This window comes from Saccopteryx bilineata, chromosome 2, assembly GCF_036850765.1.
Source record: "Saccopteryx bilineata isolate mSacBil1 chromosome 2, mSacBil1_pri_phased_curated, whole genome shotgun sequence".
Lineage (NCBI taxonomy): Eukaryota > Metazoa > Chordata > Mammalia > Chiroptera > Emballonuridae > Saccopteryx > Saccopteryx bilineata.
The window spans coordinates 338,564,164-338,588,031 of record NC_089491.1 but is presented as its reverse complement, the minus strand read 5'-3'; the positions used below and the strand labels follow the sequence as shown (position 1 = coordinate 338,588,031).

The 23,868-nt window shown below is 50.9% G+C and overlaps 1 protein-coding gene and 1 non-coding gene across 5 annotated transcripts; one reads left to right on the top strand and one right to left on the bottom strand.

Annotated features, from left to right (window-relative positions):
* Positions 1-1,211: 1,211 nt before the first annotated feature.
* On the bottom strand, positions 1,212-1,363 carry LOC136327411 (small nucleolar RNA SNORA62/SNORA6 family). The gene has a single exon (XR_010729633.1). It is a non-coding gene; the product is annotated as a small nucleolar RNA SNORA62/SNORA6 family (small nucleolar RNA).
* Positions 1,364-1,622: 259 nt separating this feature from the next.
* On the top strand, positions 1,623-22,731 carry WDR91 (WD repeat domain 91). Of its 4 annotated transcripts, none has more exons than XR_010729447.1 (15): positions 1,623-1,780; positions 3,027-3,206; positions 3,779-3,986; positions 5,602-5,684; positions 6,662-6,792; positions 7,201-7,366; positions 14,880-15,035; positions 16,257-16,450; positions 17,215-17,365; positions 18,649-18,743; positions 18,880-19,048; positions 19,535-19,643; positions 20,687-20,799; positions 21,373-21,475; positions 22,192-22,327. XR_010729447.1 is itself a non-coding variant. In XM_066262340.1 (15 exons), exons 1-15 carry the CDS (start codon positions 1,658-1,660, stop codon positions 22,354-22,356), a joined length of 2,094 nt encoding a protein of 697 aa, XP_066118437.1. In that variant the 5' UTR covers positions 1,623-1,657; the 3' UTR covers positions 22,357-22,731. The 4 variants fall into 4 exon arrangements, 3 of the variants coding, with proteins under 3 accessions (XP_066118437.1, XP_066118436.1, XP_066118439.1); XM_066262340.1 differs by having other exon boundaries at positions 3,926-3,986; positions 21,278-21,475; positions 22,192-22,731; XM_066262339.1 differs by having other exon boundaries at positions 21,278-21,475; positions 22,192-22,731.
* The last annotated feature ends 1,137 nt before the right edge of the window (positions 22,732-23,868 follow it).

Here is a 23,868-nt window from a genome sequence, read left to right as displayed (position 1 = left end):
GCACGGGATGGATGTAGCATAATCTATTTAAACTTCTCCCTAATGTTGAAGATTTGGGTTGTTTCAGCTTTCTTTTCCCCTGTATACACATAGGTGTCCTTAGGGAAATCTAATTCACAGCTTTCCTGTAGGCAGAGGTTTTGGTGGTTGCTACTTGTTGGGATTTCCCAAGTTTGCTTTTGACAATTGGAGATTCCACTCAAAGTAGAATTTGGTTGTCTCCTAGTTGTCAGAGGCGATTCTCCTTTCTTGCTCTGAGAAGCAAGGCAGGTTGTCCCGGGGTTACTTAAACCTGCAGAGAGAGGTAAAGTGGACAGAGAGAGAGAGGGTGGAACAGTCTCTACTTTGACTTGCTGTGGCTTGCTTGGTGTTATGTTTTCAGTTTCTCTGATGCATATCGGAGCCCCTTTGGAGCTAAATTTCCATATAGTTGAATTAGAGGTTCTGGACAGAGTGGCAGTAATAATTCTGAGTTGCGCTTTGACAAATACAGAAAGCTACATCATTAGAGGAAAGGAGACGAGAGCAAACATTGAGTTTTATTGACAGGCTACTGCTCATTGTGCTAAATATTTACATTATCATGTAAAATTTTCATAACTACTCTGCGAGGTAGACGTCGTATTTCCCTGGTTATGAAAATAGATACACCTAGCAAAAATTTCAAACAAACAAAAAAGAAGTGATAGTTCCTTATAGTTCCAACCTCTTAGAGAAAAAAGAAACTAAGTGGTTAGTATATAATCTTGCTTAATTAAAAAAAAAGTACACACACACACACACACTTGTTTTTTTTTTTGTTTGTTTGTTTTGTTTTTTACAAGAAACTGGGACCATATTATAAATACTGTCCTGAAACTTGCCTTTTTTTCCTCCTAACATGTTAGTGTCTCGGTTATCTTGCCCTGTAGTTGATTAGTCTCAGTAATGAAAGCAGAACTTTTGGGGGAGTGAGAACTCTAATGGACACACTTGGTTATGTGGCTTCATACAAGTCACTTTACCTCTTGGGACTCCAGAATCCCCCATTTGCAAAATGGGGAAGGGGCACCGAGGATCCAGCGATGTAATGCCAATGAGCAGGGTACCTCAGGACCCTGCCCACCTCGCGACTATCTGGGATGCTCTCCAAGGGCCTGCCCTACTTGACCTGGATGGCAGCCGCCACTTTCTTTTTTTATTATTTTAATTTTTATTTATTTATTTTTTAAATTTGTAGCAAGAATTACTATCAAACTCCACTCATTGGGCCAGAGACCCTTGTGGTTGTAGCGAAACACTTGTCCCTCGTGTAGCACACTACCTACACTTGTGAGTTCATCAGCTACCAGGGCCTCAACTCCAAGCTCTAACAATGTGCAGAACCGCCACTTTCAATAACTCAGATGACAAAGCCGCCGCCGCAGCGCTGCCTGGAAACTCAGAAAAGCATTGCGTCTTCTAGCCGCTCTTCCGGGAGAGTGATGATAACGGGACAGCAGGGCGGGGTGGGGGCGGGGCGGGGCCACGGGAGTGCGGCGCTCAGTGCGTGCAGGCTTGGGTAGGCGGGTCTCGGCGTGACGCAACTGCCGTCCGCGCCTGGTCCCGCCCCGCGAGCCCGAGGCCCCGCCCCTCCACCGCCCCTCGCGTGTCGCGGCTCCGCGGCGCTGGCGCAGCGATGGCGGAGGCCGTGGAGCGCACCGACGAGCTAGTCCGCGAGTACCTGCTCTTCCGCGGTTTCACGTACACACTGCGGCAGCTGGACGCCGAGATCAAGGCAGACAAGGAGAAGGGGTTCCGGGTGAGAGGCCGGCGGGAACGGCGCGGGCACAGGCGGCCCCGAGGGAGCACTGAGCGGGCTCTTCCCCAGTACTGTCCCCTGGGGCGGGAGCGGCGCTGTCACCGCGCCGCGGGGACCTTCGACTTGAGCGCGTCTGGCCCGCACCTGACAGATGAGGAACTGAGGCCCTGAGAGGGGACCTGACTTGCCCGAAGTTGCCCAGCGAGTCAGGAGCATCGCCGAGGAGGCTGCAGCCCAGGTGCCCTAACTCCTGGTTCAGGGCTCCGTCCAAGCCCCCAGCCTTCCTGCAGGTGCAGCCAGCCCTCGGCCTCCGGGATGGCGATGAGGCTTTCGGAGCAAAGGCTGGGTAGACGGTTGAATTTGGGCAACACAGATAGCTTCCGATGGCATTGAGAGCGAAGGGGTCTGCAGCCCAAAATGTTAGCTGGGTTCAGGTACCTGCGGTGTTCATTTAAAATGGCCTTGTCAGTGACTCATTGGCAGTTTTGCTCCAGCAGTTGAGGAAGATCTCATTGCACATTTTAATATAGTATAGTTCCCCTGCTAAGACATGATTTTCCATGAAGTTCTTGGAATTTATACATGTGTGTTTGCTGACTTGAGTGCAGACAGATAAATTGAGAGAGAGACGGTGAGCTAGCAGCAAGGGTGTTGGAGGGGAGCTTGGAGACCTGGGTTCTTGTCTTGCCAAAGTTAGTGGCTATTTAGTGGGAAAAGCAAAGCATTTCAAGCTCTCCAGGCCTCAGTGCCCTGATCTGTAAAATGAGGATGTTGGGTTGGTACTGGTAGCCATAAACCTTTTCCAGATTGTGTACTCTGATGTGATTGCTTCTCACAAGGAGGTGACTTCTCTGTCTGACACTCCGAGCAGCTGCAAGGGCTTTGCAGGTGCTTGGATGACTTGAAGGAGTCAGTCAGTGTGCCTCACCACGCACCTTGAAATCCTGGAATGGGGGAGCTGGGAGGTTGTCTCCCTCTCTCTTTTCCAAGACTGGACCCATAGCTCCTGCTTCCTCAGTCAGTGTTTTTACATCTGAAATTTCCGCACTTGCTAGAGGGTCAATCCATATACCTAACATCAGAAAATCACTTAAAAGCTATTAATATGTTTTTAAAGTTTTATAGATCACGAACTTAAAAAAAAAAATTTTAACATCCCGAAGCTACAGCAAGAGGAAAGACCTGTCTTAACACTGTGGAATGAGAGGAGAATTCCCTTCTGTCCTTCACCGCCTTCTCCTACCAGGTGGACAAGATTGTGGACCAGCTGCAGCAGTTAATGCAAGTGTATGACTTGGCTGCCCTGCGGGATTACTGGAGCTACCTGGAGCGCCGCCTCTTCAGTCGCTTGGAGGATATATACAGACCCACCATCAACAAGCTGAAAACCAGCCTGTTCCGCTTTTATCTTGTCTACACAATTCAGGTGCTTGTTGGTTCAGGGATTCCTTAGTGGAAAGAGTTATTTGATCCAGAAAGAGAGTTTTCTTTTCACCCCTAGGGAGGACTTTCTGTGTTACCCTGGGAAAGGGTGGAACAGTCACACTGCAAGTTATTTTTGACTGTTTTCCTAATCCCCCCCCCCCCCCTCATCTGTAGATCATCTGACTTGTCTTCCTCATTCCCATTTCTTTTCTTGTTTTAAGTGTGTAAGCCTGGCTGGTGTTTTAACAATATAAGTAGCTGGGTTAAAGTGTGAGCAATAAAGATTATAGCTGACCTGGGGAACAGTTAGTTAGATTATTTGACAATCAACTAGGAATTAATCTTTAGGATGGCATTTATTATCAGGACTTCAGTTTAAACCAGCTTCTTTGAAATTACCAGGAACTTGAGAAGAAAGGGGTGATTTCCTGTATTTTGTGGAGTTTGTAGATCATGTTTGGCCACTTACTGAGCAGGCTGATGTCCAAAGGCTCTTTGTTGTGCAGCAATGAAGACTCTCACCTCTGGATTTTTGTCTCTTCCCCTCTTGCTACCTGCTCTGTGTCTTGGCAGACAAACAGAACTGACAAGGCTCAGGAGTTCTTTGCAAAGCAGGCCACGGAGCTCCAGAACCAGGCTGAGTGGAAGGATTGGTTTGTCCTGCCCTTCCTGCCCTCCCCAGACACCAACCCCACCTTTGCTACCTACTTTTCTCGACAGTGGGCCGACACCTTCATTGTGTCCCTGCATAACTTCCTGAGTGTCCTGTTCCGGTGCATGCATATCCTTGGAGCGGCCTATGGCCGTGGGTCCAGCCCAATGCATCCAGACAGTGCAATCAGTTGCTGCTCTGGATGCAATAATTTCTTCTACCAAATGCCCGAGGCTCATTGTCATGCATCATGTGAGGGGGGCTGGCAGACTGTGGTCATTTTTGTCCATAGGCCAGGAAATCATGAGTCGTAGTTCTGACGCCCTGCTGCTGAGGCACTAGCTGACATGCATGGGTGGGTGGAGACTGTAGATGCAGTGGGGTGCTGGCACCAGGCCCTCAGAGAGGGGTGAGGACCTCTCTGAGCACACACAGCTGGGTAGGCAGCTGCTGCTTAGAGAGACCATTCGTCAGCAAGAGCAGCCTCTCTGTGCCTGGCCTAGGAGATCACATGCCTTTGCTGGAATTAGGTAGAGAACATTTCTAGACTGGAGCTTCCTCCCTCTGTTAATGTTTGGGGCGCTTTCTCTGATAGTGACCTCAATGTTCCTCGCCTTGCCAGAAAACAGAGCAGCCTTAAGACTCTCTGTGCTTATTTGAGAAACAGAGTGTAAACAGTTTATAGCCTGCCATACTTACCATTTTGTCAGAAACGCCTGCGATCTCCAGGCCTGGGACCGTCTTCTATTGCCTGTGCTCACTCCCTAGGCTGGAATTCTAGGAGAGGGGAGGGGGTCGAGTTGAATGGGGCTGCTTGGTGGCTCACTGATGGATGGGCGTTGTGGAGGCCCACCCAGGGCAGCAGCCGTTTTGGCCTCTGGGAGGGACATCTGCTGGTGAAGGTAGGCAGGGCGTCCTTGTATTTTGTGTTGTGGCTGCTGTGAATTCCGCCCTTGCCCGCTTTGCCTTCCTCTGGCCCTGCTGCTGCTTTCATCCCGAGGACCTCAGATGAGGCCAGTAAGGGGTCAGGCCAGAGGCGGCTCTGCAACAACCACGTGGGCCCTCTAGGGAAATTGAAAATGTCACTTCAGGTCCTTTCAGTGCAAGACAATGCCCTGCAAACTAGGTCACACACACACGAGCCACTGTTCACTGCCTCAGTAGTGGGCCCTACCTGCTTTTCCCTCCTGATGGAAGCCATTCAAGGTGGTCGGAGGGGACTGACACCCCGACCTACAATGTGGATATTCACATGGTGGCATGTGGCTGTCCAGTCTGCAGAAAGCTTTTCTTCTTAGAACTTTTGCCAGGGAGAGGTTCAGTCTGGGCAGCGGAGAGCCAAGTGCCAGATCCTTCTGCCCGCTGGTGGAGCAGCTGGCAATGAGCCTGCAGAGCCTGTGGCCCTGGGCGTGCTCTTAGCTGAATGTTGCTGAAGCTTAGGCTGGCTTGGAGGCCTGCTGGATATGACTCTATTGCTGGCATTGAGAGAGGGCTCAGGTTTGGCTTTATGCCCTCTCTGTAGGCTAGCCGGGCAGGTTGTCATGTGTCTGTAGGTCTGTCTGAACAAAGTCACGCCAGGTCTGGCCTCAGGGAGAAACAACTTTGTAAAGGTGAGATGGGCCCATAGCGCCAGGTGTGTCTTCCCTTCCCACAGCAGGTGTTCAAGGGGGGTGCTATGGTGTCAAGAGTCTGGGAAGGTCTCTTAATCATTTCCCAGGCAGGCTTATTCTTTAACTTCGAGCACCAGTTCCCGTGATCCTGAACTTCGATGCGGAGTGCCAGAGGACCAACCAGGTTCAGGAAGAAAATGAAATTCTGCGGCAGAAGGTTGGTTGTGAACACGCTTGCTTCTGGGGGAGCACTTCTGCTTTTTGTGTTTGCAGTTAGGTAGAGGCGGCGGGTGCTGAGTATAGGAGCGCACTGGTCTCAAGTGAGAGTGAGTCACCAGCAAGTCAGCGTTGGGGACTTGGGGGTTGTAACAGCCTCAAAAAACCAGAAATGAGGTTCCTATTTTAAGTCACATGTATAGCATGAGTAACACAGCAGTAGTCATGGACTTTTAAAAAGGAAAAGACTGTACACAATCATGCCACCTGGCAACTGACCTGTGTTCAGATGTCTGTTTCGTACTCCCAGTCCTTTCCCACATCTATCCACATCTGTATTGTTTACAACCCAGGAATAAGTTAATTGTTCTGCTCAGCTCTGTGTTTCTCCAGTCTGGTAAAATAATAGAGTCCAGGGACCCACATTCGCCTTTCATTTTGCCTCAAAGCATTTATCCTTAAAATTAAAGCATCTTTAGAAAAAGGAAGATTTCCAGAACAAGGAAGATGACGAACTCTTTTGGTTTGGGGGTTTAAGATTCTTGGGCTTTGGGGTGTGTGTGTATCATTTTCTTCTAGCAAATGGTCACACATGCTGAACGTCATTTGAAACAACTTTACCATAATAATTCCCAGGTCTGATTTTGTTGATCCCCAAGAGCAAAGCAGGATTGGGTGGAGCTGTTTTTCTCAGTGCGTTCAAGAGGAAGCAAGTCAGGTGATAAAAGGGAAGCGAGTCAAATAAAAAGGAGAAAAGAGTGAGTTTTGTATATTTGACAATTTTTCTCACTTTACTGTAGCCAAGTGACAGTGGCGTTTGCTCATGTTCCCAGTCTGCAGTGAGCAGAGATGGGGACAGACACCAAGACTGAGGGCCAGTGGCCTTATGAGCCAGTGAGGTTGAGTGTTGGATGTGACATGTGTAATCTTCCCCAGCAAGGTGATGTCACCAATTAACTTGGCCCCATCTCTGCGTAGCTTTTTGCGTTGCAAGCTGAAATCCACCGACTGAAGAAAGAGGAGCCGCAGCCAGAGGAGGAAGAGCCCGTGGTCCAACACAAGTTGCCTCCTTATGTCTCCAACATGGACCGCCTGGGGGACTCGGAGCTGTGAGTGTGGTTGGGAGGACCCAGCCTCTCCTCCCCTCTGTCCCCTGTGTGCTTACTTGGGGCACCGCACTGTGGTCCTTTTGCTCCTGGAGGTGCTGAATTGCCGAAGAGCTGGCTGCACTCCCTGTTCGTCCTTCCTAGCTTTCTGAGTCAGTTCCCTGGCCGCCGAGGTCCTCTGAGCCTGCGCAGCTATGCAAGGGCCTGCACATCCCAGTGTGTGCAGCCTGGTACATGAACACAATTGCAGTCCTGGATCCTTGGCACAAGCCACAGAACTGAGGGTGATGCCACTCTAACCCCAGCCAAGGCCCCGGGCACTGGCGCTGTCCGCCACCCAGCAGGTGTGTGCTCCAGCTTCTCCTAGGTCCCTGCCAGGCCTGTGACCTTGTGTTGTGTGTGTCTGTACAGAGCCATGGTGTGCAGCCAGCGGAACACTTCCCTCACCCAGTTGCCTCGTGGGGGCTTCCTGTCCTCGCTGCTGCCTCAGAGTAAGAAGAGCCCCTCCCGGTTGTCACCTGCCCAGGGCCCACCCCAGGCTCAGAGCTTGGCCAAGAAAGAGTGTGTCAGTGGTCAGGTAAGCACAAGTCTGCTTTTCTGGCTCTTGCCAGGGCCTCTGACATCTGACTAGACTTCCAGACCTACTTGTCAAGTGGAGACATGTCTGCCTTCCCCTTAGGACTGATTCTTGGGTGTGCTGGCTAGATCTGAAAGTCACACGTCCTTCCCTTTCTTCCCTGCCCCTTCCCTGCCTTTCTGCTCATTGACAAGTGACACTGTGCAGGGGAAGTCTAGAGATAGCAGTACAGTGGGAGGACAGAGGGAATAGCAGGAAACTCCACTCCCGCACTCTGCGCCCGCCCCATCCTCCCCCCATCCTGCCCTCTGGCTGGAAGTGCGTGGTGGCTGGAATTGCTTGTTTTGCGGCAGAACGAGACAGGAGGCAGCGGTGTGCGTGCTGATCAGGCATGGTGCCCGGTCTCAGACCCGGCTCTAACCCAAGGGGACTTCCGAGCTCCTGTGCCAGCTCTCAGAAAGCCCCCCTCTCTTGACGCTCAGCAGGTGAAGGGGGACGTCAGTGAGAGGAAGGATGCTTTGAAGAAGGGCCCCGCCTTTTCTCGGAGATTTCCTTTGCACTCAGGAGCCTTTATGCCTGGGATTCGGTGACTTTAAACTTCTGGAATTTTGAATTTGAGGGATAAAGTAGATGTAGATAAAGAGTAAATTGGAGTTACTTCAGAACTAGTGAATTTCTTTTACAAGTTGTAATTTACTGACTCTGCAAAGGATTTTTTCACATTTATGGAAGCTTGCAGAATTTCTTTTATGCTGGTGGATGTCCACGACAGCTGAGGGTGCCGCCGAGGAGTTTTCCTCACAGAGCTGGTCGGCAGCCATTGCTCTCAGAGATGTGAAGGTGTGGCTGACCCCATGTTCCGCTGTACTGCTTGGGTAGGGACCCTTTCTCCCCTAATATGCTTGCGTCAGTTACAGATAAAGTGAGTCGCCACCTTCCTGCCAGCCAGGGCTTGAGAACTGTTGCAAGTGACACCGCAGTTTGGGGCTGCCACTGGGGGTGGGGTGGGAGGGTGGCTGTCAGCACAGCTCTGGGGTCTGGACTGCTGTTGAAGGGCAGGTGCTGAGAGGACACCGGGTCGGAGAGCAGGGGCCTTAGGGTCAGACCACTGCTTTCTGCACCAGCTCCTGGTTTGTCACCCTTGCTCAGATTGCCCAAACTCACCCCACTTTGCTTGGGAGGGATAATAATAGTGTTTCCTCCCTGGGGGGATAATGGGGGCCGAACTAAGGTTCTTTGGTATACAGTACCTGGCACATGCTAAGGGCTCAGTACTTTTCAGTCGTAGTTGCATCTGTGAAGGTACTTGCCTGCATGGGTACCCGAGTCAGTTCTGAGACATAGTGGCAGCAATGCACAATGACTAGCACTAATGAGTCAAACATCAATCACAGTTCTATGACCATTTTTCTGAATTCTAACTTCATCAGAATTCCAGTTCTATGGACTGTGTCTGAGTAAGTTTTACTGTTCACTTTGCAGACCTCTCTCATTGTGCAGTAGTTTATAAGGGTGATAGATGATGTAGAGAGTGTTAGGTGCCTTGGAATGTGTGTGAAATTACGCAATTTAATTGTATTTTTAAAAATGGAAGAAAACACAGAGAGCTCCTTTGGGTTGAAGCCTGTGGCCTTGCTATTTGTGTGTTCAGGAACAAAGTATCCTATGGTGAGGCTGAAACGGGATTGGGAATATTTTGCACAGTTCACATTCAAGAGATGAGAGTAAAAGCTAGTTTGTAGCAGTCATTCCTTCCCTTGACTCTAATGTATACCCAAACAAAGCTTGAGTCCCCATGTTGTATGTGATAGCGAAGGTCCTCTGTCCAGTTCCTGAGTGGAGATGGCAGGTGTCTACCCTCTGAAAAACCCAATGGTTTTTTTAATTGATTTAGTAATTGACTCAGCATTGGTGGTTCAGTTCTAAAAGTAACTAGTAGATTTGAGGTTCAGGATACTCAAACAAAAAGCCTTAAGCTGTGTTATTAAATTAGCACCACATAAAATGATTAGGCTTCCCCATATTAAACATTATTTGTATCTGTCAATATAAATTTCCACCACACCAGCATTTTGCCCACTTGTAATTAATTGGTTGCCCTACTGTTGTCATTATTACTGACGTATTTATAGCATCGTATTTGGCACAGTAGGTGGTGATACACTCTGTGCTGTCAATCTGAATCTAGAGGCGAATTTAAACAACCAGTGGAGGCGAAGCCACAGTTCCTGAGCTCCTGGGGACTTCTGGGACAGCAACCAGCTCAGCGGCTTGCGCTTCTACTCCTTCCCTCCGGCTCTAATTCCACTCCCTCCATGCCCACGCAGCAGCTGTGGGCCTGCCAGTGGGAATCACTTATTGTAGAGGTAACCTCTCATTGGCTGTCATGTAAAGAAAACTAAGTGCACCACCTTGTGTATTCTCAAACCATCTCGCAGCCACTGAGACATTCTCAGCTACCCTCGGGGCTATTTCTATGGTTCTTGGTAGGATGGGGAGGTGGGAGCCTTCTTGCCTGTCCTTCTGCTATGTTCTGTCTTCGGGGTGGCTTTATTTTGCTGCAAGGGAGATCAAATTACTGGCACTTGTTTCCTGCCCCATTTGGAGGACTGCCAGGTAAGCTGTATTCGGGCCACTGAAAATGAGTTCATAGCCTTCTTCAGAGTGAGAGGTGAGGAGGTCAAATGATAAAATATTAGTTAAAAGTCTCTCTCCTGAACTTCAGGAGACAGGTAGATTGTGAATATAATTTGGGCCACTGAAATGTTATACGAATCTAGTAGTTAAGATTTTTATGATGTTTGCTCTTAAAACTTTGAATTAGTGGTTATGTCACAGTGACTGTTTATTTACACCATATACATTTGTAGCTAGGATTTAAGCAGGATCTGATAGGTCACACTTAGGTCCACGGTTCTCTTGGTATAAACTGGCTTGTCATTATAAAGCCACTTCTTAATTTATTGTAGTGCTTTTCATTAGCGCCTGTTTGAATTTTCATTTTGGAATATTGGGGTACTGGCCAGCCCCCAGCCTAATGATATGCTGACAACTTCCTTGCCATCTTGACTTGTGAGAGAAGCTCAGCCTTGTACTTCCTAATGCTGTATTTCTGTCCGTGCTGAAGGAGTGTTAAAAGTGGCTTTGTGTCAGTTGGAGGAACTGGAAGTCCATCCTAGGCCTCCCTACTCCATTAGTATGGGCCAATTGAATTGAGCACTTAACAGCAAGCATGGAGAAAGGAAAAGACAGCATTTATCAGGTGTGGTGGGAAAATAGGGAGAGAAAACAGTGTCTGTCTCCCCCTGTAGCCTCTCCCACCTCTGGTTCCAAGGGAGGTTCCCCCTGTGATCTCTGTACTTTCCCTGGGAACAGATGGGATTTTATGTGGGTTCCTCCCTTTTCTTCTCAAATAGCCACTTTAAAGATATTGGTTGGGCTGATAAATCTGTCACACCTGCAGGTTCTGGGCTTTCTGAGACTTCCTGATTTTCTAGGATCCCACTAGTGCAGAAAACAGCTGTCATCCCAGAGCATGGGACTTCCCTTGCTCAGCCCCTTGGATGTAGCTCGCTGTGGAACCCATAGCCACCTTTGGGTTCAGAAAACATGGCCTCTTCTATCAGAATATTAGGTGTTTGGACACATGTTTTGGAAAGAACAAATCTTAGTTTTATTGAACCTTTCTGTTGCGTTTTTAGTCTCTACTTTTTTCTCTTATCTTTGTCATTTTCTTCCTTCAACTCACTTTGAGATTCCTTTCCTTGTTTTTCTTTCTAGTTCCTTGAGGTGTAAAGTTAAGTTGTTTATTTGAGATCTTTCTTTTTCTTAACATAGTTGTTTATTATTATGAATTTCTCTCTTAGAACTGCTTTTGCTGCAGCCTATGAGTTTTTTTTTTCTTTTTTCATTTTTCCGAAGCTGGAAACGGGGAGGCAGTCAGACAGACTCCCGCATGCGCCCAACCGGGATCCACCCGGCATGCCCACCAGGGGGCGATGCTTTGCCCACCAGGGGGCGATGTTCTGCCCCTCCGGGGCATCGCTCTGTTGCATCCAGAGCCATTCTAGCGCCTGAGGCAGAGGCCACAGAGCCATCCTCAGCGCCCGGGCCAATCTTTGCTCCAATGGAGCCTCTCTGCGGGAGGGGAAGAGAGAGACAGAGAGGAAGGAGAGGGGGAGGGGTAGAGAAGCAAATGGGCGCCTCTCCTGTGTGCCCTGGCCAGGAATTGAACCTGGGACTCCTGCACACCAGGCCGACACTCTACCACTGAGCCAACCGGCCAGGAGGGCCCATCCTATGAGTTTTGTATGTTGTATTTCCATTTTCATTTGCCTCAAGCTTTTTATTTAAATTTTTGATTTCTTCTTTGACCTATTGGTTATTCAGTAGCGTATTGTTCACTGTCCACAAATTTGTGAAATTTTTTGTTTTCTTATCATTGATTTCAGTTTCATACCATTGTGATCCTTGGTATGATTTCAGTCTTCTTAAATTTTTTAAGACTTGTTTTGTGACCTATCCTGAAGAATGTTTCATGAATACTTGAGAAGAATGTGTGTTCTGCTGCTTTTGGGTGGAATGTTCTATAAATGTCCGCTAAGTCGTTCTGGTCTAATGTGTAGTTTTAAGTCCAGTGTTTCCTTATTGCTTTTCCGTTTGGATGATCGCTCCATTGTTGAAAGTGGGGTATTGAAGTTCCTACTATTATTGTATTGCTGCCTATTTCTCCCATTAGGTCTGTTAATATTTGCTTTATACATAGGTGCTGATGTTGGGTGTGTACATATTTATGGTTGTTACATCTTCTTGATTAATTCACCCCTTTATCATCATGTAATGACTTTCTTTATCTCTTATTACAGTAATTGGCTTAAAGTCTATTTTGTCTGATATAAATGTAGCTACCTCTGTGCAATTCTTCAGTCTGAGCAGTTTGTTGTCTGCATGACTAGGTCTGGGGAGGAATCAATGGGTTTGTGTAATGAGGGTTGGCACTCGGGTCACATCCCAGGGAGTGAGCACACCCACCTGGGGACCATGTGAGGGATGCCATGGTTACCTCAGGACCCCTCTGTTATCAACTGTCTTGACCACCCTCTGCTTCTGAGAAGGTAAGAGAAGTCTTCTCTCTAAAACTGTGGGACCTGTCCATTGTTCCCTGGACCATGGGGTACCTCTCAACAGTGGCCAGAGCACAGAGAAGGGCCTTGTCTCAGATAGGTGATTTAGCATCAAGATTGTGACATTTCTCATCTTTTCTACTCAGTGTCACTTGCTTCTACAAGGTCCCCTCATGGTATTACTGTCTTCAGGTTTTTCAAAGCATGGAGGTGCTGACGTGAATTTCAGCTTCTTCAAGTAGTACCTCTGTAGAGCAGGTCATCTAACCCCTCTAAGCTTCATCTCTTCATATTAAAGTCATGTCTTCATCTGTAAGGGAATATTTGTAAAGTTGATAGCATGGTGCCTTACGTGTATAAACATTCAGTGACTAGTATATACTGCTGCTGTTAATGCTTTTCTTCATAGATTATTTTTTTATCTTGACTAAGAACCCCACTTCTCCCCAAATAAGCCAGAATTATGAGAATGAAGTACACTCTGTAGAAGAAACATCTGTTAACAAGAATCAGTTGGCCCTGGCTGGTTGGCTCAGCGGTAGAGCGTCTGCCTAGCGTGCGGAGGACTCGGGTTCGATTCCCGGCCAGGGCACACAGGAGAAGCGCACATTTGCTTCTCCACCCCTCCGCCGTGCTTTCCTCTCTGTTCTCTCTTCCCCTCCCGCAGCCAAGGCTCCATTGGAGCAAAGATGGCCCGGGCGCTGGGGATGGCTCCATGGCCTCTGCTTCAGGCGCTAGAGTGGCTCTGGTCGCAACATGGCGACGCCCAGGATGGGCAGAGCATCGCCCCCTGGTGGGCAGAGCATCGCCCCATGGTGGGCGTGCCAGGTGGATCCCGGTCGGGTGCATGCGGGAGTCTGTCTGACTGTCTCTCCCTGTTTCCAGCTTCAGAAAAATGAAAGAAAAAAAAAAAAAAAAAAAAGAATCAGTAGGTATCACTGGGGGAGCTTCAGTCAGAAAAACAAAAATAGCAAATAGCCTACAGTTCAGCCAGTTAGGCTCCAGCCCTTTACACTTTCCTTCCTGAACTGTTCACATGACTCCTGGGGTCCCAAGGAATCTAGGTTCGTCATCTTGAGTTGTTTAACATAAGAAATGGTGTTCACGTAAGAAGTGGCAAGTTGCAGAACTAGAGAGCAACAGTAGACTTTGGGAGACTTTCTTCTCTTGACTTAGGTCTTGTGTGTAAATAGTTTGCTAGGAGGTTGGTCTCCAACATGAGTGGCTGTTGGTATCTGTACCCCTGTGAAAGTCAGGGGGCTAGTTTGACCATCACGATTCGTGGGAAGAAGGTTGGAAAGAGGTCCTGTCCAGATAATCTGGAAAGGAGATGAGGTGGCAGCTCCTTATAATATAAGCCTCTTGATTAAGAATCTTCTCTCCATGGGAGTGGTGTGGGGATTACTGAATTCATTTCCTATAACCTGGGCTCACTTTGTCACTCTTGTTCCAAAAAGGAGCCAGAAGATGCCAATTTCTTTCCTGTGCCATTCATCTTCCAAGAGTTTTTCCATTAATTTCTATTAAGAATTTCTGGTTGCCTAGTGATCAAATACCTGAATGTTTGTTAACATTAGCTGGCTTAGTGCACTCGACCCACAAGAGTATTGTGTTCCTTTTTCCCTCCAGGGAGGTGATTGTATGTTGCATAAACTTTTTGTGTGTGTTGCCCAAACATACTGTTGTTTGTAAATGTTTAGAATGCTTAGTGTAAGGCCTGTGCTGACCTCCTTCCCCCTAACTAAAGTTAATTGTTCCCATTAGATCAAGGAATTATATGCATACCTAGCTCCAGATGTTAGAGATAGGACAGACTGGGGACTGCTGGCTACAGGCCTCTCCTGACATAGTAGAAAACAGAAAGGAGGTCTTTTGTTTCACTCTTAGCTTTTCCCACCAGTGAGATGCTAACATTTTTTTTTTTTTGTATTTTTCCGAAGTTGGAAATGGGGAGGCAGTCAGACAGACTCCCCCGCATGCGCCCGACTGGGATCTACCCGGCATGCCCACCAGGGGGCAATGTTCTGCCCATCTGGGGCATCGCTGTCTTGCAATCAGAGCCATTCTAGCGCCTGAGGCAGAGGCCACAGAGCCATCTCAGCACCTGGGCCAACTTTGCTCCAATGGAGCCTTGGCTGTGGGAGGGGAAGAGAGAGACAGAGAGGAAGGAGAGGGGGAGGGGTGGAGAAGCAGATGGGCGCTTCTCCTGTGTGCCCTGGCCGGGAATCGAACCCGGTACTCCTCGGGATGCTAACATTTTAACTCCCTGCTCAGAATGGCTGGGAAGAAACCTTACCCAGGAGCTGTTGGGTAGAGAAACCACTCCCTGGTGCCATGGTGTGGGCACAGACAGGAAGAGACTTCTCACAGCCTGGTGTCTTGTCCTCCAGAGCTCAAGGGCAAAGGACCCTGTGTGTGGGCCCAAGGACGGGAAGAGCCTCTTTGGTGGGCTGGCCGCTGGGGAGTCTAGCTGGTCCCAGCACCGGCAGCGGCGCCTGCAGGACCATGGCAAGGAAAGGAAGGAGCTCTTGTCAATGACTTTGCAGGTATGCCCTGTATTCAGCATCCCAAACATGCCCATGGAGGGCCGTGAAAATGGCGGGTGGTGCAGGGCCCACTCTTACCTCCATTGATTGCTGCTCTTGTGTAGAGCGTGGCTTTGCTGAACTGGGCTTAACTGCTCGCACTGTGCTTGACTGGCCCTTTAGTGGTCCCCTTTTCTGATGTAGCATTTTCTAAATAGGGGCCATAAAATGCTACTGCTACTGCAGATGTTCCCATGAGCCTGACCTGTGGCGGCACAGTGGATAGGTTGGCGACCTGGAATGCTGAGGTCACTGGTTCAAGACCCTGGGCTTGCCTGGTCAGGTCACATACGAGAAGCAAGTTGTTGGTTCTTGCCCCCCCCCCCATCCTTTCTCTCCCTCCCTCCCTCCCTCCCTCCCTCCCTCCCTCTCTCCCTCCCTCCCTCCCTCCCCTCTATCCAAAATCAAGAAATAAAAAAATCTTTTTAAAAAATGAAACGGTTCCCATGAGGTGAGTTCTATGACTGAATTGGTTGGGACCCCTCGCATGCTGCATTTTCTCCTTATTTTCTCTTGTGTATATTAATATGTTTGTCACGGGCTGTCAGATTTTGTGGGACAGAGACCTGTTTCCCTGGGTTCAACCCAGAGTCCCGCAGACTTGCTTGATCTCAGGACCCTTTTCTCCTAAACCCCTGGGACCTGTCTGAAGTTGCTGCCCTGAGGGCCACATGCCCACACTGTGTCATCCTGCGACTGGGCCCTTGCCGTGCTGAGCCCTCGGGGCTCCCGTCACTGCTGAACTTGGGTCAGGCTGCCTCCACCTCTGTCAGATACTCTGGTTTGAAGCCCAAGGGATTCGCTACCTGAGTCTTGCCTGTCCTCTTGTTGACCATTCATCTCCTCATTGGAGCTACTTGCCTATTTTAAGGGTATCAGGGGCCTGGACTGTCCAAGTGGTGTGTGTCCCAAATCTCTGTGACCAGGAGGGGGCGCCCTCGGCCCTTTACTCCCTGAGCAGGGGCTGTGAGAGGAGCAGGGTCTCCCGGAGGGGCATCAGGAGAGCAGGCACATGTCTCTCCTGGGCTTGCGGGCCGTGCTCTTGGAGTTCAGACCCACAACTGCCGAGTGCCCCTTGCAGCATGCTGCTGCCTGGCATCCTAGGATGTGTCGTGTGTGTGGCAAGGGTGGGGCCCATGCAGACCTGCCACAGCTGACTTAGCTCCACTTCGCTTGGCACAGTGTGCAGAGAAGAAGCCTGACGCTTGTGGCCCGGAGCCAGAGCCCTGCCCAGAGCTCCACATGGAGGCGCAGGAGACGCTGACACGGACTGCCACCGCCGGCCCCGAGAGTGCAGGGGCGCGCCCAGAGCAGCCGTTCATTGTGCTGGGGCAGGAGGAGTACGGGGAGCACCACTCCTCCATCATGCACTGCAGGTGGGCTCAGGCACGGGACGCTGTGGGGGTGCAGGTGTGCCAGCAGGAGGCGGAAAGTGCCCTGGTTCCTGAAGGACCATAGGCACCCCACTAGGAGTCAGAGGGCAGCTAGGCAGCTGCCATCGGCTGTGGGGGTGTCCTGCTCAGAGCTGACCCATCAGCCTCTGTCCTTTCTAATCATGGGACGCTGAGTTTTGATATGGGAAGCTGCCTTTTATTTGAACTCCCTAAAGGTCACTCAATTTTAATTTGCTCTATGTTGGTAATTTTAGATTAACACAGGGTGGGTCAAAAGTAGGTTGATAGTTGTGAGTATGCAAAACCCAGTTTATTCTTGTATTATTCTTGTATTCTTTTCTATACGAACAACTGTAAACTCCTTTTGCCCCACCCTGTATTTCCCATTTATAAGTTTGTTCTTGCACATGGTTAGAACGTGACCTTTCAGGAAGAAATTCTCAGAGTGTGAAGTTCAGAGGGCAGGTGTGTCCCTTGCTTTGATAGCCCTGATGGGCCCTGGAGGCGCTCAGTCCTCAGACACCGGGTGCCCAAGGTCAGGGCCGAGTGCCTCCTTCCCAGAGCCCCGCACATAACTGGTGCTTCATAAGTAGTTCTTGGACAAATGAATGACTATCTCTAGAAATCGCCCGCTTGTCATTGGAGAGGAGGCATTGAAAACGAAGTCAGAAGCAAGCATCTGAATTTGCTGGAGGGTGGTGCACTGTGGACAGGATGCTCACGGCTTCCCTTTTCTCCGATCTTAGAGTGGACTGCTCGGGGAGGAGGGTTGCCAGCTTAGACGTAGATGGGGTCATCAAAGTGTGGTCCTTCAACCCCACCATGCAGACCAAGGCATCCTCCATTTCCAAGTCACCGCTGCTGTCCTTAGAGTGGGCCACTAAGCGGGACCGGCTGGTGAGTACCGTGCCTGCGTGCTTGCACGGCAGTCTGTGAAGAATCCCCAGGGCCATCCACCGGCCAGGCAGCACAGGCTGCGAAGGGTGGCCAGGCCAGACCCCCTCCCGCTCGCTCATGGGGACCACACATCTGGGACTGCAGGCTCCTGTTGGGGGTGGCAAGGGGATGGCAGGGAGGTTGTAGGATTAACAAGAGTTGAAATGGCCTGCAGTCTGACCTGGAGAACACTCCGGTCAGATGGCAGAGCTGCCTTCCTACCTGTAGCTGTCTGGCTTTCCCTTCTGTGTGACTGTTCTTCCCCATCAGCCCCGTCATCTGTCCACATCTCTGACAACTCACCCCCAGCATTCTCAGCTGCTCCCCCCTAGTGCTAAGACCCCTTTCTGGGTCAGGCCCAGAGGAAGCTGCCAAAGCTGGTGGGGGATAGGACCCTGTTAGGTGGTTTTCACAGGTCTGATTCCTCCAGGAATAAATAGTACACTGTTCTTTTTCCTTCTGGACTATAATATTTGAGATAGGCTTTGTAGTTAAAGAGGGAAAGTTGATTTGTAGTTTTTTCTTTTACTCCATTTCAAGGGGATCATGGCAAGCAATCCAAGAGGCAAACCTTGTTTTTTCACAATTCTGACAACTACAGGCATTGTGGTTATGGCACTAGGGTCTCAGGACATACCCAGTGTCAGCTTGCCGAGTGGACGCTGAGGTCGTAGTATAGGTTGTATTCCTGGGGGTACCCTCAGACCTGCTTTATCTGGTGCTTTCTGCTGCTGGTACATGTTCCATTTGAGGCTTTTCACCAAATAAATCACAAATTCCTGAAGATAAAGGTAGCTTCCTCTATTTTTTCTGGAGGCTTTTACAGGCCCGGCGCCAGAGCTGTCCCCAACACACAGATGGGGCCCAGGGCCATGAGCAGCTGGGCTGGCACCCAAGGAGGTGGTGGTGGTAGATCAGGAGGGAGAAAGAAGGGCTGGAACAGCTGGGATTTAAAACAAAAGGAGGGAAGAAAAGAGGGTCTCAATCAGCCAGAACCTTTCCAGATCTGTCTGGGTGACACCTCTTTCCCATCCACGGATTCCCTTTGTGGTTTTACTTCTGTTCGAGGTCAGCTCTGATGTCTTTATTTAATTTTTAAAGCGATCCATTTTAGCCAGATTACCCTTGAACTACCTGGATAAGTGGAGAGGGCTCAGCCTGCAGCCTGCCCATACCTCACAGGAGAGGGCCTGGCCCACAGTGGCCCTCCCTGCCTGACCTGACTTCCCCCCTTCTCATTCCAGCTCTTGCTGGGCAGTGGTGTGGGGACTGTGCGCCTTTATGACACGGAAGCCAAGAAGAATCTCTGTGAGATCAACATCAATGACGACATGCCCAGGTGAGCTGGCGCTGCCCCCCTCCCCCCCCCCCCGGCCTCTGCGGGCCTGGTACTCTGCGGAGCCTTCCCCCACCCCCACCCCCATCTGTCGCCTGTGGGCGGGCGGAGTGCTGACCCTGCCCCACGTGTATTGCAGAATCCTGTCTCTCGCGTGCAGCCCCAACGGGGCCTCTTTTGTCTGTTCTGCTGCGGCTCCGAGCCTCGCTCCCCAGGTGGACATCTCGGCACTGGACATCAGCAGCAGGGGCACTAACCAGGTTCCCGGCAGGCTGCTGCTGTGGGACACCAAGACCATGAAGCAGCAGGTGCGGGCACGCCCCCAGGGCTCTCCGGAGCTGATCGCTGCTCCAGCCTCCTGGCACTTCCTGTCGCATCCTGCAGCCACAGATCCCGCCTGCCTGCTGTCCTCTCTCTTTCTGGAGAGCACCTGTCCTCCAGGGTCCCTTAGCTGCTTTCCCTTATACAGCCCTGTTTAACTGGGTCCTCCTTGATCGTGTTCTTTTCCTGTAAGGCACTTACCGTGCTTTGTAACTTCATGTTTACTTGTTATTTTAAAATTTTAAATGAAGTACTGAATATGTAAAAAGGCATACTGAGCTCACACACATGAGATAATGAGAAGAGCAAGGCAATGGTGCCTATGTCCCCCATCCAGAGACGGAGCATTGCTTGTCCCTTGAATGCTCCGGTGGGCCTCTCCCTGCTCCCGGCCTTCTCCCCACTTCAGATGGGACTTGTCTTGAATTCTGGTTGATTCATGGACATTTTAAATTTTAGTTTGTTTTTTCCAGCTCCAGTTCTCTCTGGATCCTGGGCCCATCGCTATCAACTGCACAGCCTTTAATCACAATGGGAACCTGCTGGTCACAGGGGCGGCCGACGGTGTCATCCGGCTGTTTGGTAACCAGCTCTGGGCACCCCCTTAAAGGTCCCAGGGAGAGACTTGGATTTTTGCCAGGAGGACTAGAAGCAAAATCCCCAGTTCAGCCTGACCAGATAGTGGCGCAGTAGATAGAGCATCGGACTGGGATGCAGAGGACCCGGGTTCGAGACCCCAAGGTTGCCAGCTTGAGCACGGGCTCATCTGGTTTGAGCAAAAGCTCACCAGCTTGGACCCAAGGTCACTGGCTTGAGCAAGGGGTTACTCGGTCTGCTGAAGGCCCACGGTCAAGGCACATCTGAGAAAGCAATCAGTGAACAACTAAGGTGTCGCAACGAAAAACTGATGATTGATGCTTCTCATCTCTCTCCGTTCCTGTCTGTCCCACTCTGACTCTCTCTCTGTCTCTGTAAAAAAAAAAAAACACCAAAAAACAAAATACCCCAGTTTAGGGTGCTCGTCATGGAACTTAGCTTTGGTCAGAGTCTGCTGTTTCCAGACCCCTATGCTCACCTTGCACATGGTCAGTGTCAGTGGACACAGGAGGGATGGGTGGAGCTTAGTGGTCCTTCAGTCTTGAGCTGTTTCATCTGAATCCTTGTGGCCTGAGTGAGACCCGAGAGGAACCGCAAGAGTAATGCCATGCTGTCCTCTTGATGTGGCCAGTTCACTGTCCCGTAAAGCATTAGAACAGTGTGTGTCAGGCCTGTCCAGCGTGCTGTTTACAGATGAGAGCCTGGGATGGGGTGGCGGGCTGTGTCTTCACACCTCCCCTGGTGGGAAGTTAGAGGCCTCCTAGGAAGGACTTGTGTGTCCTCCTGGACTTCAGATGAGCTCAGGCTCCTGCGGGGGGCCCCAGTGAAAGAAGCTGCTATTGAAGATAGGTTAAACAGAAACTAGATACAGCAGAGGAGAAAATTAGCAGCAGGCTCAGCTCCACGAGGCCCTCTGCCCCTAGCACAGCTGCCACATACTGGGCAGAGGGTGGAGGCTGCCTCCTGCCATGGGCCATGCTTCCCCGGGGTGGGCAGGACTCAGCTTCGTCTCCCTGTGCTTGCCTCAGACATGCAGCAGCACGAGTGCGCCATGAGCTGGAAGGCCCACTGCGGGGAGGTGTGCTCCGTGGAGTTCAGCTACGACGAGAACGCCGTGTACAGCATCGGCGAGGACGGGAAGGTGGGTGGGCGCAGTACTGGGGGCAGGACTTCCCTGCCCTGGCTTAGGCACCTGAGAGTCTAGCGAGCACTAGAATGGCGATGGGCTGGCTGGGTTTACATCTGACCTCGGGCCTCTCCCGGCCTGAGTTTCATCATCTGGACAGTAGGGATGATGCTGGTAACCAGTCGCACAGGGGGGTCTTGGTGAGGTTTAAATGCAGTGGGAGCCAGCCGTTCTTACGGAAGGGGCAGACCCACGTGCTTCCTCCTGGTTGTCCAGCCAGAGAGAAAGTTCAGACTTGGATGTGAGGTTGCTGATCCTTTTTGAGAATTTCTTCCCTAAAAAATGCTTAAATTGTGTTGGAGAGAAATGGGACTGGGCGGTCATCCCAGTAGCTCTCCGGGTGGCCTGCAGACCTGTCGCCTGTCTCCCAGGCCGCCACTCCCCTGTGGGCCTGCCCGCCACTGAGAGCACTGGGCTGTGCCTTGTGTCGCAGTTCATCCAGTGGAACATCCACAAGAGCGGCCTGAAGGTGTCTGAGTTCGGGCTCCCCGCTGACGCCACGGGCCCCTTTGTGCTGTCCGGTTACAGCGGCTACAAGCAGGTTCAAGTTCCTCGGGGCCGGCTCTTCGCATTTGACTCAGAGGGAAATTACATGCTGACCTGTTCTGCCACCGGGGGCGTCATCTACAAGGTACCTGGGGGATGTCATGTTGGGTGGGGAGCTTCCTCTCGGAGGGCTGGGACAGGCTGAGCACGGCCTCTGTCCCCATCCTGCTCCATGTGGCCACGGAGGAGCCTCTGACCAGGTGGACAGCGCTGAAGCCGTCCTGCTGCAGGGCTGGGTCTCAGCTTGGGGTGAGCAGAGGAGTGGGGCAGAGTGACAGCCCATCCTCCTCTGCTGGTTTATTCGCTGTCCTTTGACGAGACTCTGCCCCTTTGGTGCCTCCCTCCTTTTTGTATAAGTTAGTGTAGAAAACTGAGGAGTGGGGAGAAGGGTTGGGAAGTGCGTTGGTTTGGAGGAGCACGCTCCAGACAGATAAGTGCTGAAGCGAGGAAGCAGAATCGTGCTGCAGCCAGCGCCCGGAGCAGAGACGGCGGGAGGCCAGCCGCTGGGGCGGTGCAGGGTCCCAGGCCACGCAGGTTCCAGGCGGCAGAGAACTTTCTCTGTCCTTAGAGTGTACCAGGGACTTGTTTCCCACTCTGGATGAAGGAGGAACTGTAGTCAGGACAGTGAGGTATTTTCTGAGCCAAGAAATGAAACAGGCTGTCAGGAAGGTGGGCATGTGAGCCTGGGCACATCCTCAGAGTGGGGTGGCAGCCCCCAGGCCCCAGGGGCTGCTGGATAAAGTGGGTATATTTGTGAACAGTGTCTGCTCACACCTCCTCCCCTCTCCTGTCCTCTTACAGCTCGGAGGGGATGAGAAGGTTCTGGAGAGCTGCTTGAGCTTGGGTGGCCACCGGGCCCCTGTGGTCACCGTGGACTGGAGCACGGCGATGGACTGCGGGACCTGCCTCACTGCTTCCATGGACGGCAAGATCAAGCTGACCACCCTTCTGGCCCACAAAGTCTGATGGGACCCTCTGCGTGGGACCTCCACGGAAGCAGTGTTATCTAGGCGGGAGGACAGATGAGACAGGAGGGCGGACGCTCCACTTCCGGCCCCTGCCTGGGCAGGAGTCTTCAGGGAAAGGCTGTTGGGGACTCGGGACACTGTGGAGCCACGGTGATAGGGACAGGAGCCACATGGAGCGGTGGCAGGTGTTCCGCAGCGGCCAGCAGGCTGCGCTGTGCAGAAGCATACTCCAGACAGCGGGAGGGAAGCTCAGGGAGCAGGAGAAGCGGCGTAATGGCTGCTCCATTGGCCAGGAGAGATGGACAGGATTTTGTATATATTTGCTCAGTTTTCTTTCTTCCTTTCTTTTTAAAGAAGAATGCTCTTGTGGTTAGCTGGTGTCTCTTTCTGGAATGTGTGTACAGCAGAATGCCTCCCCTTCTGTTTGCCCTGGGACTTTTTTCCACTGGCTAGCTAAGGTTTGTGCTGTTCCTGTTTCTTTGGGCCAAAGTCAAAGAGGCCATAGTCTTCCTTCTATATCATGAGAGTTGGCAGCTTCGGTTACAGAAGCTCCTCTGGACAAGGGCAAGGTCTGAGGGGCTGCCCCTGGCTGCCTCTGTCCCTCTGGTGGCTGCATTTCTCAATACTTCTGTCATGGGTCCTCTCATTCAGCTACACCACCTTGAGGTAGATTGGAGCCAGCCGCTAGTGCCCCCTGCTGATGAATGGTGTGAGGACTGGACCAAGTTGGCCAAGCTCATCCCCACTGTACCCACAGCCCTGTCTGTGCCTTCTGCTCCCTGGTTAGTGAGGCCCTAGAGAGTCAGATGCTTTCACAGGGTGAGGAAGAACAAGAGAATGGCTCCCCTTCTCCCACTTGCATTTCTGTCTGAGGCAGGGGACAGTCAGCTGGTAAGCCTCGTACTGGCGTTTCAGGCCTGTGCCTCGGGCTCCAACACTTGGCAGGGGCTGCCCTGTTGACATGCTGCTAGGAATGCTCATTGCAGAGCCCACTAGGCTCCAGCACAGTCATGGGTGCTGGGTACTGATTTGGAGTGGGGGTACTCCCGATTACTTGCTTTTGGAAAACCATGAGTTAAATCGGTACAAAAGCTTTGGCTGTGAGTTTGGGGGAAAGTGGGAAGGTATTTACATGGCTCGATTATGAGAAAACACCAGAGACATAGAATTAAGTACAATAGTTACACATTTTTACCGATTTCTACCCTGGTAATCCTCCCTTTAAATGAAGAAAACCAGATTTTTCCATTTATAAATTTCCCCATCTTCTGCATTGAAACAGCAACCTTATTTATCTGCCCCGGTGATTCCATAGGATAGGTCATTTAAAAAGTGGTCATGTGTTCCATTTGCTGAAATGTTTGTAAGGCTTGCGAAGGAAGAACACTGAGCAGCTGTCTGTTCTCTCATCTCCCTTCTGCTCTGAGCTTGGCTCACAGTGGGATGTGATCGGGGCTCCACCAGGAGGGATGGTGGAGGGTTTCAGAACACTGCCTAAAAGCACAAAACC